Genomic DNA, 22,326 nt, shown 5'->3' with positions numbered 1-22,326 from the left:
TCGGGACAAGTCTCTGAATGTCCTTGAGTGGCCCAGCCAGTGCCGAGACTTGAACACAATCTAACATCTCTGGAGAGACCTGTAAATAGCTGTGCAGTGACGCTCCCAAGCCAACCTGACAGAGTTTGAGAGGATCTGCAGAAGAGAACGGGAGAAACTCCCCAAATACAGGTGTGCCAAGCTTGTAGCGTCATACCCACGAAGACTCGAGACTGGCAGCAATTACAAAGGTGCTTCAACAAAGTACTGAGTAAAGGGTCTGAATACTTATGTTCATGTGATTTCATTTACATTTTTTATACATGTGCAGAAATGTCTTGAAACCCGTTTTTGCTTTGTGAATATGGGGTATTGTGTGTAGACTGAGGGGGGAAGAAATGACAAATCAATTTTAGAACAAAGGGTGTAACGTAACAAAATGTGGAAAAAGTAAAGGGTTCTGAAAACTTTCCGAATGCACTGTGTGTTGAGTCCCAACCAAATTCTTGAGATGAAAGCGATAAACTTGTCACAGAGTACCAGTCAAAAGTTGACACACCTACTCACTCAAGTTTTTTTGTTGTTGCTATTTTCAACATTGCAGACTAGTGAAAACAAACTATGAAATAACATATGGAATCATGTAGTAACCAAAGTTAAACAAATCAAAATATTTTATATTTGAGATTCTCCAAAGTAGCCACCCTTTGCCTTGACAGCTTTGCACACTCATGAATTCTCTCAACCAGCTTTGTGAGGTAGTCACCTGGAATGCATTTCAATTAACAGGTGTGCCTCGTTAAAAGCTAATTTGTGGAATTTCTCTTTCTTTCTTAATGAGTTTGAGCCAATCAGTTGTTGTGACAAGGTAGAGGGGTATACAGAAGATAGCCCTATTTGGTAAAAGACCCAGTCTATATTAATGGCAAGAACAGCTCAAATAAGCAAAGAGAAACAGTCCATTACTTTAAGAAGTGAAGGTCAGTCAATGCAGAAAATTAAGAACTTCAAAAGTTTCTTCAAGTGCAGTCGCAAAAACCATCAAGCGCTATGATGAAACTGGCTCTCATGAGGACCGCAATAGGAAAGGAAAACCCAGAGTTACCTCTGCTGCAGAGGATAAGTTCATTAGAGTTACCAGCTTCAGAAATTGCAGCCCCAAAAAAAAACACTTCAGTGTTCAAGTAAGACTCATTTCAAAATCAACTGTTCAGAGACTGCGTGAAATCAGGTCTTCGTGGTCAAATTGATGCAAAGAAACCACTACTAAAGGACACCATTAAGGAGACTTGCTAGGGCCAAGAATAACAAGCAATGGACTTCAGACTGGGGGAAATCTGTCCTTTGGTCTGATGAGTCCAAATGTGAGATTTTTGGTTCCAACCGCCATGTCTTTGTGAGACGCAGGGTAGGTGAACGGATGATCTTTGCATGTGTGGTTCACACAGTGAAGCATATAGGTGGTGTGATGGTGCTTTGCTGGTGACACCTTCAGTGATTTTCAAATTCAAGGCACACTTAACCAGCATGGCTACCACAGCAGTCTGCAGCTATATGCCATACTATCTGGTTTGTGCATATTGTGACTATAATTTGTTTTTCAACAGGACAATGACCCAAAACACACCTCCAGGCTGTGAGGGCTATTTGACCAAGGAGAGTGATGGAGTGCTGCATCAGATGACTTGGCCTCCACAATCACCCGACCTCAACCCGTTTGGGATGAGTTGGACCGCAGAGTGAAGGAAAAGCAGCCAACAAGTGCCCATCATACGTGGGAACTCCTTCAAGACTGTTGGAAAAGCATTCCTCATGAAGCTGGTTGAGAAAATGCCAAGTGTGTGCAAAGCTGTCAAGGCAATGGGTGGCTACTTTGAAGAATCTGAAATATATTTTGATTTGTTTAAAACTTTTGGTTACTACATGATTCCATGTGTTATTTCATAGTTTTGATATCTTCACTGTTGTTCTACAATGTAGAAAATAGTAAAACTAAAGAAAAACCCTGGAATGAGTAGGTGTGTCCAAACTTTTGACCGGTACTGTAGATCACAATATTGCAAAACATGCATCTAGAGTTAGGATTTGGCCCTGCGTCATTAGGGTCATGACACTTCAAATGTGTATTAGCAAAAATGAACAGTTTAAAATTGCAAACAGAAATGTTAAAGTAATTACACCATGCTAAGGTGAACCATTTACTATGGCACTGTACTTAACCTTTGTCCTTCCATACGACAGAACAAAAAAAATCTGAACAACTTAACTGAAGGCACATTTAAAAGCTAGAATCAGCAGTTGAAACAATGACAAAGTGTTACCCCGCCTCTGTTTTGGTAAAAAGCAGAGGGATGGACCTGGAGAAATGTAACCACTCAAATTCATAGACAGAGCTATGGATGCAAGGACTTACAGTCAAAAATATAAAAAGGATAGTTTTAACCATTTTCTGAAGCTAAATGTAAATGAGTTTACATTTACGTTGTTTACAAACATAGTAAAGAATCTGTAGGGGTATGACAGTTGAACTAAGCTCACGAATCATTTATAGGTTATATTCAAGAATCAATGGATATATCATTAATTTAGAATGCCAAAAACGAAGTGTTCTAGCTTTAAGTTACGATGATGTTGAGCAGGAAAGGATTTGGCATAGGGTCCTACAAAGCCTTTTTTCATGCAAACCACCTGTAAGACTGTATGGCCTGTTGAAATCAATGGATATGCTTAGCGCCCTCCACAGGGTTCAAATGTAAAGTGCATACAGTGCATACAGTACACAAACACACACTACAGTCAACTGAGACGTTGCGTCTTGAGGCCCTGAACATTGTATTCCCTGGGCTTAACCCAATCAAAACCAGTAACTGAGTTTCTGGGGTAAGAAACAGTAAACTCCCTTCCTTTTTTCCAATAAAGAAAGTGAATACTAATTCGACTGAGGTGTATAAGTGTAAAGCAATTATTTTCCTGCACTTTTCCTGAAATAACCTAACCTAGTGCAAAGAGTCCTCTTTTTTTTGGCTTGAATAACAGAGTAGTCCCAGAGATTAATCATAGTTACAAAAAAAAGCTTTGGTTAAAAACAAAGATGAAGTGTCAGAGAGTATGCGCTTGGTGAGGACTTAGATGGCTGATGTAGCGTCCATGACTGTCCAGGTTGTGTCCATCATACCAGGAATGCTGTTTGGTGGATGTAAGAATGGCAATAGAAAATATGTCCATACAAGAGCTGTTACTTGACATTTGTCCATGGTAGTAGGGGTGCTGCAGGTGATAAGGGGTGTTTTTTGTTTAGACAGATTCTGCTGGCTGTAAGGCATCACAGTTGATGGCTCAGTTGTCTCTTGGCAGTTTTGAGCCGACTGGTAATCAAAGATCATGGACGGTCATCAGTTTCCTCTCTAAGCTCTGTAGGAAACGCGCACACTTCAGCGGGAGTCATCCATAGGCTTACCTGTCTATGACTCGCTCTCTATGGTGACTGTGACCGTCTCGGCTACGTCTGAAACACAAGGGTGAGAGGTAAGAGGTCAAGGTTCAGGCAGCTCACAGACACAGGGCTACATGACATCACAGGGATCTACATACCAGTTTTGTCGAAGCTGCCATCCTGATGATCCTCAATGTGGTTGATGGTGTCGCCAAGGACATGCTTGGGGCTTGCAGGACCATCTACAGAGCTGTTTCAGGACAAGGCCGGTATTAACTTCATGAATGAGGCGAGATCATTTACTGAATCAGGAATTAAAGAAATCAAACCAAGAAACCATGAATAACCTTTTGCCGTTGATCTGGAGGCCCACAGCTATCTGCTCAGGATCTAAGTTCACCAACCGGGTGACAAAACTGTTACCATCACCGTGACTGACAGAGAAAGGAGAGCACAAGGGGGGGGGGACATTAGGCATTTAAATACCTACAGTGGAACTCAAACTAGGTTTTTATTGACTAAAAAGGCAGTACTGACTAAGAAGCAAAACTATTATTAAGCTCCAACAGAATAGATGGATAGGTGACTTTGTGTTTTCACCTGGTGTAGATGGGAAACATCCAGTACTTCTTCTGGTCTCCAAAGACCTCAGCCATGTTCCTACTGAATCCCAGAGAGAAGCCATTCTTGTCTGGGCCATTTCTGAAGACAGGAGCCCTGAAAGCCTCTGATATAAAAAAATATTAGTTGCAAGCAACAATGAACAGGGTTCAGAGGATGACAGAAATGAGACAAGATAAGTTGGATAACAAAGCAGCAATATGTACAGTAGAAACCATCGTCATTTAAGTACAATCTGTGAAAACATGACCATGTTTATCGCTCAATACCACAAGGATGACATAAGTGAAGTTAAGTCTAGTGCTATATCGTTGAATGCAGCAAGTAATCATTCTTAAAGTCCTTACTTAATGTATTGAGTGTATTAACCAATTCTGTGGTCAATTTGACTAATGGTTTATGACTTGAAATATTTTCAGCGTCAGTGTATTGCAGTGGAGGCTGTTGAGACAACGACTTATAATAATGGCTGGAAACGGAGCGAACGGAAAACACATTGAAACCATGCATTTGATACCATTCCACTTAATCCTGCCCCAGCAGTTACCATGAGCCCTTCCTCCCCAATTAACATGCCACCAACCTCCGGTGGTGTATTGGTAGGCTATATTTTGCGGTCATTTTTGAATTCTGGGACTTTATTTTGTCAAAATCTGTTTGTTAATTACTTCAATCTCAGTTGGTACACTCCATATTAGCTTTAATAAAATAAATAATTCAGTATACTTTCACAGCTGTAATACGCTGACTGCACAAGCGGCAGAACTTCTACTTTCCCAAATAAATGACACACTTTTCACTATGTTCAGGCCACATAATACAGCAACAATATGATTACACAGAAAGTAATCACGATATTTCACATTATTCATCTGCACAATTAAAATCTAACATTCATTTGCATGAGACAAAGTCCACCTGACAAATAGTTACTGCTCTAGTATCTCATGGTGCCACTGGTGCTAATAACATCTTTAGAGTCACCAACCGGTCTGGTGCAGCCATCTAAGGTTGCAGTGACTTTATATTCACAGTTATTATATAGAGCAGGTAGCCAAGCGTTTAAGAGAATTGTCTGTAACTGAAAGGTCACTGGTTCAAATCCGAGCCGACTAGTTGGGGGGGGGGGGGGGGGGGGGACTGTTGATGTGCCCTTGAGCAAGGCACTTAAACCTAATTGCTCCTGTAAGTTGCTGTGGATAAGAGAGTCTGCCCAAATTTCATGGCCCCGTGTCCATCAGTTCATTTTTTATAGCCCTGGTGAGATATGGTGCCATCTAGTGGTGTAATGTGGCCAACTAAGAATTCAGCAACTAAACATTCTCAAATTCATTACAGGCTAACTTATTGGGTCTATATACCAAACCTGTTGTCAATTGGACTTATGATTCATGAGAAGATATATATATATATTTTTTTTTAGCATTAGCACTAATGTGCATCTATTAGGTACAGTGTGGCTATATTTGAATGCAGCATAAAAAATAAATAATAATAATAATAATCTCTCCATAAAATGAAAGACTGATGTAATGAGCCTAACTTCAGGCTAGGCCTCTATTTTCTCCACTTCCTTTCTGATTGACGTGCCCAAAGTAAACTGCCAGTTACGCAGGCCCAGATGCCAGGATAAGAATATAAATTGGTAGCATTGGATAGAAAACACATTGAAGTTTGTAGAAATGTTAAAATAATGCATGAGACTAACACAATTGATATGGTAGGAGAAAATCCAAAGAACAACAACAACAAAAAACTGATTGGTTTGAGATCCTATGCTCTTCCATTAGAACGTATAGGGTCAATGTTAAATCCGGCTCCCAGTTTGCAATTCCTATGGCTTCCACTAAATGTCAACAGTCTTTGTTCGAGATTTTAGGCTTGTTTCTCCCCAACAAGGAAGAATTTTGAGTTTTGGCACTGGGAGTCATAGCTGGAAATCAGTCTGTGCGCGCTCATCTGCGTGAACGTGCCTTAGGCATGCTGCAAGAAGGCATGAAGACTGCAGATGTGGCCAGGGCAATAAATTGCAATGTTTGTACTGTGAGACGCCTAAGACAGCGCTACAGGGAGACAGGACGGACAGCTGACCGTCCTCACAGTGGCAGACCACATGTAACACCTGCACAGGATCGGTACATCCGAACATCACACCTGCGGGACAGGTACAGGACGGTAACAACTGCCCGAGTTACACCAGGAACGCACAATCCCTCCATCAGTGCTCAGACTGTCCACAATAGATATCCTCCTCCCTCATGTGGTACCCCTTCCTGCAGGCTCATCCTGACACGACCCTCCAGCATGACAATGCCACCAGCCATACTGCTCGTTCTGTGCGTGATTTCCTGCAATACAGGAATGTCAGTGTTCTGCCATGGCCAGCAAAGAGCTCGGACCTCAATCCCATTGAGCACGTCTGGGACCTGTTGGATCAGAGGGTGAGGGCTAGGGCCATTCCCCCCAGAAATGTCCGGGAACTTGCAGGTGCCTTGGTGGAAGAGAGGAGTAACATCTCACAGCAAGAACTGGCAATTCTGGTGCAGTCCATGAGGAGATGCACTGCAGTGCTGTTACTTTTGATTTTGACCCCCCCCTTTTGTTCAGGGAAACATTATTCCATTTCTGTTAGTCACATCTCTGTGGAACTTGTTCAGTTTATGTCTCAGTTGTTGAATCTTGTTATGTTCATACAAATATTTACACATGTAAAGTTTGCTGAAAATAAACAGTTGGCAGTGAGGACGTTTCTTTTTTTTGCTGAGTTTACATACAATTGGTTTCAAGTCTCTAGGTCAAACAGGGCGAAGGCTATGAGGGTTTACGTGAGACTGCTTATAACAGCGCCACAAATAGGCCAATTGGTGCCATTCTTTTGGACCATGTTACCCATGCCATCGAGTTTCTGTGTGCCAAATCAGAAGAAAAAAAGTTCCCAATTTATGCTCAAGTTATTTGACCATGTCAAGAAAAAAGAAAGTCAGAGAATAGGTTCTGAATCACTAATTATAACCAACAATAAAAAGGTGTCAACAATCAAGACAATAGTGGATGAGTTACTGTGTTGAGTATAGTGAGGCATGGCAGCTACCTATGGTGGTCCTGTTCTTTCCCACAAGCCAGAGATGGTAGCTGAAAAGCGACAGGATGCTGATGAAGAACATGGCCGCCACAAAAAACAGAAACAACACGTGGAATTTGGCGTGAGTGTCAGGCAGCTGATTCTTGAGGGAAGAGAGAGAGAGAGAGAGAAGAGCCGTTAGTGACGTCATACTCTTCATCCGCCACATACAGTAGTAACGTTCACCTTCTGCACAGACACACAGGATATAACACATCAGTCAGTTGTAAAATGACCTATGAAGACCTCAATCTGGAGTAGCAGACGCTTAGCCTACATGACTGTTCAAGTGAATGGCTCCAGAAGGTACTATATACAGTACAGACCTTTTGGTTGTTACGCACAATACAACATGCTGAACAACCAACCCTGTCCGACTCCACACTCGCCCTCAGTTTGGCCAAGATGACAGTGGACATTCATTGTCACGAGCAAGGCAGCATATAACACAAGCAAGGACAGAGGCCTAGTCTTACCACTCAAGGGGGAACAGACAACGGCTTATGTTGCAAGACAACGGCTTAAGTTGCAAGACAACAGTGTTTGACACATACTGAAGAGAATCCGTCAACAGCAATTTGTACTTCTGAGAGACAGAAGCCTTGCGAATGCCATTATGGGTTGAGCTTCTTGACCTTTCCTTAGTGACAATAGGCTACTCTAAGAAGTGCAACCTTTCTTTTTGACGAACCACAATGATCAGATGGCGACAATCTCGCATTTTACCTGAGGACAATCCCCAACAGATCTCCATCGGCAAAGCTTTAGGCAAAGTATTAGAGACAGGCAGATGATTAGTGCAGACATTAAGAAAGTGCAACTATCTTAGAGACATAAAAAGGACAACAACAAAAAAAAATAAGAAAAAAAGAGAAGAACAGGATTACAAAACTATTGGCACCTGCTCAATATCCTCCAGAATGTTAGCACAATTGCACATGTTCCCTCCCCCTTTCCACACTATACCCTACTGCAAACCACACAGCTAAATATAAACCAGATTCACACTAATTTCCCCTGACATGCAGACTGCTCAAGTTTGAGGTGGTTTATGTAGAGGATTTGGGGTATTGGCTAATTGGAACATGCTATCAGGGATCTTACTGCTTTCATTGGTTAACACTCAACTAAGTTCTAGCTAGTTAAGGAAGAAAGGACAGGCAGCTACAGTATTACTTACTGTCCAGAATTTGATGAAATACTGCAGGACGGTAGCGGCGATGAATGCACAATATAGCATGGAGTAGGCCAGAAACAAGACAAAGAACTTGTAGTTTGAAAATCCAACACAGTTATTCACCCTGAGAGAGAAACAGAGAAAACAAAAGTCAACGTGGCTTGTGCTGCTCGGTCTCCTTCTGAGAGCGGAGTAATCCTTTCCACATCACTATACCAGACAGATCAAATATGCTCATGCTGTAGAATGGACAGGATGAAACTCTCCACTGATCCAAATCACTATCAAGTCAGTTTTAACAATAGACTTCAAATGAAGGCAGGCGTATGTTTGAGCGGTATGGTCATGAGTGTACTTTGCTAAGCATCTATACTTCATGAATGGACCGTTACATACCATGGACAGTGATGGTCCATCTTCAGTACACACCTGAGAGAGAGGGAGAGTATGACAGCATGAAAAACAACGTGGAAGAAAGTATATAGAACGTTGCTAGTTTCGACTGCGCCGCTCTTGGTTGTACCGTCTTCCATATTTGGCGTTGTGAGGTGGTACCATTTCTTCTGGTTGGACCAATTGAAATCAACTTGATAGGTGAGCGCTACCATCAGTCCTGTGTCATGCCAACAGTAAAGCAACCTGAGACCATTCATGTGTGGGGTTGCTTCTCAGCCAAGGGAGTGGGCTCACTCACAATTTTGCCTAAGAACACAGCCATGAATAAAGAATGGTACCAACACATCCTCAGAGAGCAACTTCTCCCAACCATCCAGGAACAGTTTGGTGACGAACAATGCCTTTTCCATCATGATGGAGCACCTTGCCATAAGGCAAAAGTGATAACTAAGTGGCTCAGGGAACAAAACATCGATATTTTGGATCCATGGCCAGGAAACTTCCCAGACCTTAATCCCATTGAGAACTTGTGGTCAATCCTCAAGAGGCGGGTGGACAAACAAAACCCCACAAATTCTGACAAACTCCAAGCATTGATTATGCAAGAATGGGCTGCCATCAGTCAGGATGTGGCCCAGAAGTTAATTGACAGCATGCCAGGGCAGATTGCAGAGGTCTTGAAAAAGAAGGGTCAACACTGCAAATATTGACTCTTTGCATCAACTTAATGTAATTGTCAAGAAAAGCCTTTGACACTTATGAAATGCTTGTAATTATACTTCAGAATTCCATAGTAACATCTGATAAAAATATCTAAAAAAACTGAAGCAGCAAACTTTGTGGAAATCAATAATTGTGTCATTCTCAAAACTTTTGGCCATGACTGTGTGTGTGTGTGCGTGCGTATATATATATATATATATATATATATATATATATATATATATATATATATATATATATATATATATATATATATAAAGTTTCCACTCAAGAACCTGCAGCCACTAGTTAGCGCCGTTCTGCCGCAGAGCAGCGCCACAGAGTTCTATTGAGCAGTGGCCACTTTTTGATCATGCCTGTGATGACATTTCATTCACTCCAAACATGCTACATTCGCAGAGTAAATCGTCAAACTTCTCAACCATAGTTTTTCCTGAAAAACGGGCCACATATAGTAAAGACATGGGGTTTGGACACGTGTTTTTCTGACAGAATTCTCTATTGAGCGGACATTTGTATAAACCTTGAATGAATTAATCCTTTTATGGGTGAACACCCTAGAGTATATTACTTTGGAGTTGAAGCACCCAAAAAGACGCCGCGTAAAACCCCATGGTGCATCTCCTCTGAAACCCACAGTAATTGAACTGAACTCACATGTCACAGGTGGAGCAGTGGTGGCAGCGGTCGGGTTTGATCACCAGACAGTTGTCACAGTACCGGACGGCTGTGGAGAACACATACACCTGATCAATCATTAAATCCAAAGCTTGTGTTTCAACTACAGTCAATATGGAAATATTATTTTATACTAATACAATTGCCTAGTGAAATAGATTTTGTTTAACAAGTAATTTTTGTCTCAATTATAGGGGTCTAAATTATTGGCACTCCTAAAGATACTTATAAATACAATCAAACAAAATATATCTGCATTAACATTCTACTTTTTTCCTCTCTCAGCTTAAATAACTGTATTGTGGCCTTACATGGCTTCCTGTTTCACTAGGGTATAAAATGTGGTACATGCATGTAAAATCCTTTTGTCATCCATCCCCATGGGAAAAGGCAAAGCGCTCCCAAACGAAGAGACAAATGGTTGTTGACCTTATAAAAAATAATTAAATAACACTATTAGGAAGTTTAAAACCACTGGAACAGTGGTAAACTTGCCTGGTATTGGACGCAAGTGTATGTTGTCCCCACGCACAGTGAGGAAGATGGTTTGGCAGGCAAAGACAAAACCAAGGGCCAAAGGTGGACAATTACAGAACTTTGTTGCATTTTCAGGTCACCAAGTCTCCAATTACACACCAACTCCATGCCAATAGGCTCTTTGGAAGGTTTTCCAGAAAAAAAGCCTTTGAGAGCAAACAACAAATGTAACGCCTGGAGGTGAAGTATTTTTTTAATGTAACTCGGCAAGTAAGTTAAGGACAAATTCTTATTTACAATGTCGGCCTACACCAGCCAAATCCGGACGACACTGGGCCAATTGTGCGCCGCCCTATGGGACTCCCAATCATGGCCGGTTGTGATACAGCCTGGATTTGAACCAGGGTCTGTGTTGTGACACCTCAAGCATTGAGCTGCAATGCTTTAGACTGCTGCGCCACACAGGAGGGCATCTTAGCCAAAAACCTGGTTGCCTCTGCCAAGAAGCTGAAACTTGGTCACAAGTGGCTCTTCCAGCAAGACAATAACCCCAAGCACTAATTAAAATCCACGAAGAAATTGTTTATTGACCACAAAAACAACATTTTTCAATGGCCATCTCAGTCTCCGGACTTGAACCACATTGAAAACCTCTGGTTTGAATTGAAGAGGGCAGTCCATAAGCGCAGACGAGGGGTATCAAGGATCTGGAAAGATTCTGTATGCAGGAATGCTCCAAGATCCCTCCCAATGTGTTTCTTCAATCTCATAAAAACACTAGAAAAAAAGCTCAGTGCCATTATCCTCGAAGAGGGTGCAGGAGTATCGAAGAGGGTGCCGGAGAATTGAAACCAGGGGTGCCAATAATTGACACCTAGCTTTGAGATTTTTTTTATGAACTTGTAAACAAAATCTCTGAGCAATTGTATATGTATTAATTATGATCCTTGTTGATCATACAATGTAGCTCAGTATTTGTATCATTTATACAGTCTTTTTTCACATCTTTATCAAGGATGCCAATAATTTGGGACCCGACTGTATATCCCAAATACATAAAATAGCACATAAATTCTAATTGGCAACCTTGTTGGAGGTACACAAGGGGAGTTGGGGGTGGGTGGCAGTAACATTCTCACCTCCTGTCCCAGTGCGTGTATAGACAGGCAATCCTACCACCACCTTCTTCAGGATCTCCTGCTGAGTGTCTGGATGTTCCTCCTTCTCATACCGCTCCTTCTCCACTTTGGGCAGACAGAACTGATGGGAGAACAGAAAGGTGTTTCTCAAAGTACGCAATAACATAGGCTATTTATTACCGGTAGTCATGCATATTGAAATTAGGGAACAGTTTAAAATGTTGAAAAAAAGTTACTTGAGATTGAGGGCAAATCCCCTTCATAACCATACACTAGGGTTAGGCAGTATCCAGATGTTCATACCGGTTCTGTACCATACAGTATTACCGAATGTGCAAACAAGGGGTCTATTAAAAAAAATATATAAATACAATAATAAAAATACAGTATAAGGCTTGGGCAGTATCCAGATTTTCATAGCGTCACACTGTCTTCTCATTATGGGATTTACTGTATTACCAACATGGCACACAAGGGGGTAGTCCATTGGGCCTATACCATGATGCTGACAAAATATTAGCAAAATCAAAAGGCGCAGTTAGATAAATGCTAACGAGCAAAAACAAAATAACTGCAAAGATCGGCAAATCCAGCTCAAAGTTATACAAGCATAGCTAGCAGCTACCGAATGTCATTTTGTGTGAGTGTGGACATTGACAAGTTAAAATGAACGAGAGAAATGGTGTAAATAAAAGTTGATGCATGCTTTTCTGAAGGAAGAGCAGAATGTGTACATGGAGCAGATGAGAGAACAGAGAAAGAAAAAAAGAAAGAAAGAAAAAAAACGTTAGCAGGAAGCGAGGTGAAAAAAATGGCAGCTGTACAGAACTCTTCCAGACCTCTGACAGAAAGCCATAAGATGTGAGATGGCAAATATTTAGTAGTGAATGTCATACAAGTAACTTCATCACCTCATGTGCACCTCAGGGACTCAGCGATAGAACGCTATACACTCACCTCATCTCGCTTTCTCCATTTACAAAGAAACACGTGACTGTTCTGGGCAACTACAGTAAGCTTCATAATGTAAAATAATGTGACGGGTGAAATGAAAAACGCAATCTGTCATCTCTTAACTTATTACACAAGTTGACAGCAGCGGTTAACTTAAAAAGGTGCTACAAATATTCACATGTATTGGAAAAACTTCAAAGAAATAGTTGGCAGTATTGAAAAACCATCCCATGGCTTTTTCCAAATACCATGGTATAACCAACCGCCCAAGCTATATCTGAGAGCTAGAGATGCACAACGTTACCAAAAGTATGTGGACACTGTCAGCAACAGGTGTGGCTGAAATAGCAGAATCCACTTATTTGAAGAGGTGTCCACACACACATATATATCAAACATTAGGAACACCTTCCTAATATTAAGTTGCACCCTCCCCTTTTTCCCTCAGAACTGCATCAATTCGTTGGGACATGGACTCTACAAGGTGTCAAAAGCTTTGTTGACTTATGCTTCCCAGGCAGTTGTCAAGTTGGCTGGATGACGATTTTTGATACACAAGGGAGAGTTAAAACCCCAGCAGCGATGTAGTTCTTGACACAAACTGGTACGCCTGGCACCTCCTTTAAAAGCACTTAATCTTTTGTCTTGCCCATTCACCCTCTGAGTGGCACACATACACAGTCCATGTATCAAATGTCTCAAGGCTTAACAATCCTTCTTTAACCTGTCTCCTCCCCGTCATCTAGACTGATTGAAGTGGATTTAAAATGTGACATCTATATGGGATCATAGCTGTCATGTAGTCAGTCTCTCTTGGAAATCTGTTCTTAATGTTTACTCATATACATATATATATATATATATATATATATAAATAAATAAAACACACCAAAAGCTTGGATGCACCTACTCATTCCAGGGTTTTTCTTAATTTTTACTATTGTAGAATAATAGTGAAGACCTCAAAACTATGAAATAACACATGGAATCATGTAGTAACCAAAACAAGTGTTATACAAATCAAAATATATTTTGGATTTTAGATTCTTCAAACTAGCCACCATTTACTTTGACAGCTTTGCATACTCTTGGCATTCTCTCAACCAGCTTCATGAGGTAGTCACCTGGAATGCATTTCAATTAACAGGTGTGCCTAGTTAAGGGAATTTGTGGAATTTCTTTCCATAATGCATTTGAGCCAATCAGTTGTGTTGTGACAAGGTATGGGGGGTGTACAGAAGATAGCCCTATTTGGTAAAAGACCAAGTCCATATTATGGCAAGAACAGCTCAAATAAGCAAAGAGAAACAACAGTCCATCATTACTTTAGGACAAGAAGGTCAGTCAATGTGGAAAATGTCAAGTTTCTTCAAATGCAATAGTAAAAACGATCAAGCGCTATGATGAAACCGGCGCTCATGAGGACCGCCACAGGACAGGAAGACCCAGAGTTACCTCTGCTGCAAAGGATAAGTTCATTAGAGTTACCAGTAGAGGTCGACCGATTAAATCGGAATGGCCGATTAATTAGGGCCAATTTCAAGTTTTCATAACAATCGGAAATCGGTAATTTTGGACGCCGATTTAGCTTTTTTTTTTTTTTTTTACACCTTTTATTTAATCTTTATTTAACTAGGCAAGTCAGTTAAAAACACATTCTTATTTTCAATGACGGCCTAGGAACGGTGGGTTAACTGCCTTGTTCAGGGGCAGAACGATTTTTACCTTGTCAGCTCAGGGATTCAATCTTGCAACCTTATGGTTAAATAGTCCAACGCTCTAACCACCTGCCTCACGAGGAGCCCGCCTGTTACGCGAATGCAGTACGAAGCCAAGGTAAGTTGCTAGCTAGCATTAAACTTAAATCAATCATAATCACTAGTTATAACTACACATGGTTGATGATATTACTAATTTATCTAGCGTGTCCTGCGTTGCATATAATCGATGCAGTGCGCATTCGCGAAAAAGGACTGTCGTTGCTCCAACGTGTACCTAACCATAAACATCAATGCCTTTCTTAAAATCAATACATAGAAGTATATATTTTTAAACCTGCATATTTAGCTAAAAGAAATCCAGGTTAGCAGGCAATATTTAAACTGATGGATGCCACCCGTTAGATAAAATACGGAACGGTTCCGTATGTCACTGAAAGAATAAATGTTTTGTTTTCGAGATGATAGTTTCCGGATTCGACCATATTAATGACCTAAGGCTCGTATTTCTGTGTGTTATTATGTTATAACTAAGTGTATGATTTGATAGAGCAGTCTGACTGAGCGATGGTGGGCACCAGCAGGCTCATAAGCATTCATTCAACAGCACTTTCGTGCGTTTTGCCAGCAGCTCTGCTGTTTATGACTTCAAGCCTATCAACTCCCGAGATTAGGCTTGTGTAACCGATGTGAAATGGCTAGCTAGTTAGAGGGGTGCGCGCTAATAGCGTTTCAAACATCACTCGCTCTGAGACTTGGAGTGGTTGTTCCCCTTGCTCTGCATGGGTAACGCTGCTTCGAGGGTGGCTGTTGTCGTTGTGTTTCTGGTTCGAGCCCAGGGAGGAGCGAGGAGAGGGATGGAAGCTATACTGTTACACTGGCAATACTAAAGTGCCTATAAGGACATCCAATAGTCAAAGGTATATGAAATACAAAATGGTAGAGAGAGAAATAGTCCTATAATTCCTATAATAACTACAACCTAAAACTTCTTACCTGGGAATATTGAAGACTCATGTTAAAAGGAACCACCAACTTTCATATGTTCTCATGTTCTGAGCAAGGAACTTAAACGTTAGCTTTCTTACATGGCACATACTGCACTTTTTACTTTCTTCTCCAACACTTTGTTTTTGCATTATTTAAACCAAATTGAACATGTTTCATTATTTATTTGAGGCTAAATTGATTTTATTGATGTATTATATTAAGTTAAAAGTGTTCATTCAGTATTGTTGTAATTGTCATTATTACAAATACATTTTAAAAATTGGCCGATTAATCGGTATCAGCTTTTTTTGTCCTCCAATAATCGGTATCGGTGTTGAAAAATCGGTCGATCTCTAGTTACCAGCCTCAGAAATTGCAGCCAAAAATAAATGCTCCACAGAGGTCAAGTAACAGACATCTCAACATCAACTGTTCAGAGGAGACTGTGTGAATCAGGCCTTCATGCTGCAAAGAAACCACTACTAAAGGACACCAATAAGAAACATGAGCAATGGACATTAGACCGGTGGAAATCTGTCCTTTGGTCTGATGAGTCCAAATGTGAGATTTTTGGTTCCAACCGCCATGTCTTTGTGAGACGCAGAATATGTGAACGGATGATCTCCACATGTGTGGTTCCCACCATCAAGCAGCCATGCTGGTTAAGTGTGATGGTGCTTTGCTGGTGACAAAGTTTTATTTAGAATTCAAGGCACACTTAACCAGCATGGCTACCACAGCATTCTGCAGTGATACACCATCCCATCTGGTTTGCGCTTAGTGGAACTATCATTTGTTTTTAAACAGGACAATGACCCAACACACCTCCAGGCTGTGTAAGGGGCTATTTGATCAAGGAGAGTGATGGAGTGCTGCATCAGATGACGGCCTCCAAAAATCACCCGACCTCAACCCAATTGAGATGGTCTGGGATGAGTTGGACCGCAGAGTGAAGGAAAAGCAGCCAACAAGTGCTCAGCATGTGGGAACTCCTTCAAGACTGTTGGAAAAGCATTCCTCATGCAAAGCTGTCAAGGCAAAAGGTGGCTACTTTGAAGAATCTAAAATATATTTTGAGTTGTTTAACACTGTTTTGGTAACTACATGATCCCATGTGTAATTTCATAGTTTTGACGTCTTCACTATGATTCTACAATGTAGAAAATAGTAAAAATAAAGTAAAACCCTTGAATGAGTAGGTCTGTCCAAACTTTTGACTGGTACTGTATATATAGTATTTTTTTATACACTAAACAATTTAGGCAACATGGATGTTGATCCAGGAGGGGATTGAATGTCTCTGCTGTAACCACAAAGCGGGATCTTGACATCTAGCCACTTAGCTAGCAAACCAAATGCCTAGCTGGAGCCCTGAGCTGGATGTAATTTATTATACAGTTAGATGGCTTTATAGTTATACAGAACTTATAGTTATAAGCAGTGCCGTAGAACGAGGCAGGGATGCCCCAAATATGATTATTTTATTGAAAATCATATCTTTGGCATTTCAAAATATACCGTTTATACCGGGGTATCACACAATCCTACCACACACACACACAAACCCTGTCCTATGTTAACATATACTGTAAGGTGTAATTACAGAGCGCTTTAGGAACCGCCGTGCCTACTGCCCTGGCCACGTGGCATTGTGATGTAGCATATCACGGGAGGTAGAGCGAGTACTACTGACAAAGACAGATACACACACTCTCCGTATACCTCTTTAGAGGGGTTGGCGGGCCTGCTGCAGATAGTCTTCCAGTAGGACCAGATGAACATAATGAAGAACAGGTGAAAGACAACTAGGTATGATACTGTTGGAGAGAAGAAGCAAGAGAGACCATTCATACCTCATACGAGATCAAATATAATGCAATTATATCCATGAGGTCAAGGGATACATCTGGAATTTTGGTAATGAGCCCCTTTATCTACTTCCCCAGAGTCAGATGAACTCCTGGATTCCATTTTTATTTCTCTGACTGCAATTTGAAGGAAGTTGATAACTTGCGCAATGACTGGAGGTCAATGGGTAACTTCCTTCATACTGGACACAGAGACATAAAAATGATATCCACAAGTTCATCTGACTCTGGCGAAGTAGATAAAGGGGCTCATTGCTAAAATACCAAAGTATCCCTTTAACCCTAAATCACAACTTTTCATCCCATGCAAAACAAGTATTTAGTTTACCATGTCTAAATCACAAGTACCAAAGCATCAGTGTCACGTAGACAGAGTAAAGTTTGTGTGGGTTCAAGGTGGTGAAATCATGTGGGCCCAAGACAGTCAGTCTTAAATGCACCAGATGTTTCAGAATGTTACTTACTTTTTTCTGCATTATTTGGGATTGTTACTGAAAGAGACAAGGGGGTACAGAGAGAGAGGAGTTTAGAGAAGGCCTCTGATTTATGCTTTTGCTGAGTTACAGTACTAGGCTCACATCTACTTCCCCTTTCTCTCAACCCCCAGCAGCAGCCTGGTACTACCAGCAGGAGACCCACCAGTCACAGAACGCTTTGTTTTCCCTGCTGAAGGGATGCCCCTGACTACAGCATGTCATTGTACCATCACCAACAGCCCACAGAAACAGGCTAACCAGGTTAGACACAGTGAGTGGAAACAGTGTGGTTCACGAGGAGAGAGCTGGTCAGTTGTATTGGAATAAGTCAACTTGAGGCCAAAGTAGCCTCACATCAAATAGCTCTGAAGATGCTTGGCACAGAATCGAAGGCAGAATTACATAGCCAAAATGCAACCGAAGCTAAACAATGTCAAAATAAGAAATAAGGTCAGAGAAGAACAATTTCCAGTAGATTTGATTAAATAAAATATGAGATCGGACTAAATTAATCCAACATCCCCTCTATTCCAATATGGGACGAGGATTTAGTTTCCAGTCAATTCGATTGCGTCAATTTGTCTGTCCATTTCCTTCTAGCAACAGTGGCTTCTAACTATGGGCATGATTGGCTACCCACAAAAGGTAGCGAGTGTTTCACTCATTCTATTTCTATGGTTTCACTCAAGTAGCAAGTGTTACATTGTATTTTATCACTGTCACACTTGTACGGTGGTGACAATGATCCATACACATTATTACCCTGATTTCGTCCGAACAAGTTACTGTAAACTACCGGCTATACACATCCTCCAGCTGGGCAAGCAAGCAGTAAGGCAACTTTGTTTCAATGAAGAAACAAACCACGGTAACCCTCCAAAAAAAACGAGAATTTTATACTTACAGATACAGAGTTCAACGACGTATGCATAATAAGACCAGCCAACGACAAGGTTTATGAAAATAACAGGTATCCAAGATAAACTCCGCTGACAGCACCCTAGAACATGATGCGGCGCCATCTTTAATCCGCCTGGGGAAAATTGTGGTGTGACGTCAAAGCTCCAGATTTTTCAATAGACTAATGCCGCGTTCAAACAACTGAGAACTCGGAAATCTCAGACTTCCGACTTCAGTGCGTTAAAACAACTGGGACCTCGGAAAAAAACGAGCTCCGACTGAAAAAAATTGATTTGAACGGTCATCCAACTCGGAATTTCAATTGGGAACTCGGGCCTCTTTCTTCAGCTCCGGTCTCCCGACCTGAAAATCACTGACGTCATGATTTTCTTCTCCATCAGATGAAACCACCACAGATATGTACAGCTGTGAACCGTGAACTGGTAAGCCACTGGAGACTCGACATGAATCGACAATCTTATTTAATTACTGAATCAAATTAAATTGTATTTGTCATATGCTTCGTAAACAACAGGTGCAGACTAAAAGTGAAATGCTTATTTAAAAGTCATTTTCTAACAATGCAGAGTTAAAGATAAATCTATATTTTGAATTATTATTGTGGGGATGGGTGATTCTAGTAATTTAGCTCAGTATTGCAATCCCTGCTCGCAATGTAAACTACACATTTGTTGCAGTTCACCACAGTCCTATTCAATTAGCTTCTCCTGACCATTGTATTTAGACTGCATGAGAAGGGATAGCATTTTCCATTATGCTTCACTTCATGTGTCAACATGAAAACCAGACGTTATGCCCTCGTTGACAAACTAGCCATATTTATTTAACCTTTATTTAACTAGGCAAGTCAGTTAAGAACAAATTCTTATTTACAATGACGGCCTACACCTGGATGACGCTGGGCCTATTGTGCGCCGCCCTGTGGGACTCCCAACCATGGCCGGTTGTGATACAGCCTGGATATTTGGGTGGAGATAACAGATAAGACACAAGATAGGCCTGCAGGTGCTGTTTCTTGTTTTGAATATGCAAACAAAAAATCATTCTGAGGTCTATTTATATAAGATTTGAATTTGTCACATATTTGCCCCGATGTCAAATGGTATTGATATATGAATTTATTGGATGAGTTGCCCCAAGCCCAGATCAGCTCCATCAACTACTCAGATAGTATCACAGTGCTAGGAGGTGAAATGTGACTCTCTCCTTATGACATATCTAAATCTCAAACCAACTTTTTTCTAAATCATCTGCTGTTGTTGACTCCCCTCACCTCAAAGTCAAATGCTCCTACCTCCAGCAGAGGGCAGTAGTGCTATTGAAAACACAAAGGCACCCGCAGACTAGTTAGTAGCCTACATGACCCAATTAAAGCTCTTTTAATTCAGCCAGCAACCATGAGAATATAGCAGATAAACAAAGTCAACACAATTGATCAACAGGCTACCTGTACAAAAAGGAGTGCAGATACAAAGACACGTTATGCTAACCCCTCAGATCTGATTCAGAATACACACACACACGCATGCACACACACACACATTCACAGACAGTAATGACTACATGGTTATGTAAAAATGGACTCCTTCCCAGAGCTTCCCATTAAAATAATTGTAAAACTCAAATCAACTCCCCTACCCGTGAATACACACACACACACACCCCGACAAGCAGACATGCTCTTAAACAAACAAAAAAGAGTTTGTGAGAACAGAACTCATGATTTAGATTTTGCACTGTGTTAGGCCCTGATAAATTACCTCAACATGACATGTGTTTGACACCTTTCCTAGAAGTTGCCCAGAGCCATAACGTGACCTGCCAGTGTCAACCAACATCCCTTGTCTCCGGGATAATGTTTCTAAAGGGTGAAGGGTGAGGCAGAGACAGAGAGAGCTTAGCGTCATCCCATAATTAGATTTTCTAAATACGATTTCAAACACAAGTGGTCCTTGTATTCAGATTACTGACTATGTGCTTTAGCCCTCTGGGTGGCAGCGTATAAATGAAACAAGCTTGTGAGTATTTACTGTAACTGCTGCTTTGGGGGTAATATATGTATTATATGTATCTCTCTGTATATCAGTGTGTGGCTGGTTCTCTGTAACTGTGTGCCTCTTTTTTGTCATGCTGTTCACCCTAAAGTGTTCTGGTAAAAGTAGTACTTCAAGTCTGAATGCAGACTTTGTTTTATTTCAATGTTAGCGGAAAAGAGGAGAGAGAATCAATCAAATGTATTTATAAAGCCCTTTTTACATCAGCCGATGGCACAAAGTGCTATACAGAAACCCAGTCTAAAACCCTAAACAGCAAGCCATGCAGATGTAGAAGCACGGTGGCTAGGAAAAACTCCCTAGAAAGGCAGCAATCTAGGTAGAAACCTAGAGAGGAACCAGGCTCTGAGGAGTGGCCAGTCCTCTTCTGGCTGTGTCGGGTGGAGATTATAACAGTGCATCACTACTCTGGACGGTTCTGACTTAGAAGATGTGGACAACTACAAATACCTAGGTGTCTGGTTAGACTGTAAACTCTCTTTCCAGACTCACATTAAACATCTCCAATCCAAAATTAAATCTAGAATCGGCTTCCTATTTCGCAAAACAAAGCATCCTTCACTCATGCTGCCAACCATACCATCGTAAAACTGATCATCCTACCAATCCTCGACTTCGGCGATGTCATTTGTCACCAAAGCCCCATATACTACCCACCACTGCAACCTGTATGCTCTCGTTGGCTGGCCCTCGCTTCATACTCGTCGCCAAACCCACTGGCTCCAGGTCAACTACAAGTCTCTGCTAGGTAAAGCCCCGCCTTATCTCAGCTCACTGGTCACCATAGCAGCACCAACCCGTAGCACGCTCTCCAGCAGGTATATCTCACTGGTCACCCCCAAGCCAATTCTTCCTTCGGCCGCCTCTAGTTCCAGTTCTCTGCTGCCAATGACTGGAACGAACTGCAAAAATCTCTGAAGCTGGAGATTCTTACCTTCCTCACTAACTTTAAGCACCAGCTGTCAGAGCAGCTCACAGATCACGGCACCTGTACATAGCTCATCTGTAAATAGCCCATCCAATCTACCTCATCCCCATACTGTATTTATTTATTTATCTTGCTCTTTTGCACCCCAGTATCTCAACTTGCACATTCATCCTCAGCACATCCTACCATTCCAGTATATTGTAATTACTTTGCCACCATGGCCTATTTATTGCCTTACCTCTCTTATCCTACCTCATTTGCACATGCTGTATATAGATTTTCCTACTGTATTATTGATTGTGTCGTGTCTTTGGCCATGCCGGATTAAGTGATATGACAAGCTTTCTATAAAATCCTTTCTCTGTAATTAATATCACCTGATTGAGATAATCATGTAAATGTAATTAACTAGAAAGTCGGGGCACCACAAAATAATATTTATAGAGCAGTTATCTTCCGAATAAACTCTTAAAGACCTAGTAATATTTTACATCAATAGCAGTCAATATTAAGTCTCATCTGAAAGTTGTAAATTCTTGGTTATCTTCACGAACCCTGGCTAACAAGTTGAATCAGCAATACAAAATTGGGTTTAATTATTTATTTACTAAATACCTAACTAATCACACAGAATTACAAATACACAGAATGAATCATACCTTGATTACAAATG

At 41.1% G+C, this 22,326-nt stretch overlaps 1 protein-coding gene across 1 annotated transcript; it reads right to left on the bottom strand.

Moving 5' to 3' along the window:
* Positions 1-1,942: 1,942 nt before the first annotated feature.
* Positions 1,943-18,772, bottom strand: LOC120057280 (palmitoyltransferase ZDHHC20-B-like). The gene is made up of 12 exons (XM_039005844.1): positions 18,655-18,772; positions 17,739-17,765; positions 17,129-17,223; positions 11,745-11,865; positions 10,108-10,177; positions 8,728-8,760; positions 8,335-8,455; positions 7,125-7,257; positions 4,013-4,139; positions 3,760-3,846; positions 3,571-3,662; positions 1,943-3,484 (listed from the first exon to the last, which is right to left on the bottom strand). The coding sequence occupies exons 1-12, from the start codon at positions 18,770-18,772 to the stop codon at positions 3,441-3,443; spliced, it is 1,068 nt and encodes a 355-aa protein (XP_038861772.1). The 3' UTR covers positions 1,943-3,440.
* Between the last annotated feature and the right edge of the window lie 3,554 nt (positions 18,773-22,326).

Source organism: Salvelinus namaycush, chromosome 12 (assembly GCF_016432855.1).
Source record: "Salvelinus namaycush isolate Seneca chromosome 12, SaNama_1.0, whole genome shotgun sequence".
Taxonomy (NCBI): Eukaryota; Metazoa; Chordata; class Actinopteri; order Salmoniformes; family Salmonidae; genus Salvelinus; species Salvelinus namaycush.
The sequence above is the reverse complement of the archived record's forward strand: the minus strand, read 5'-3'. Positions and strand labels throughout refer to the sequence as shown.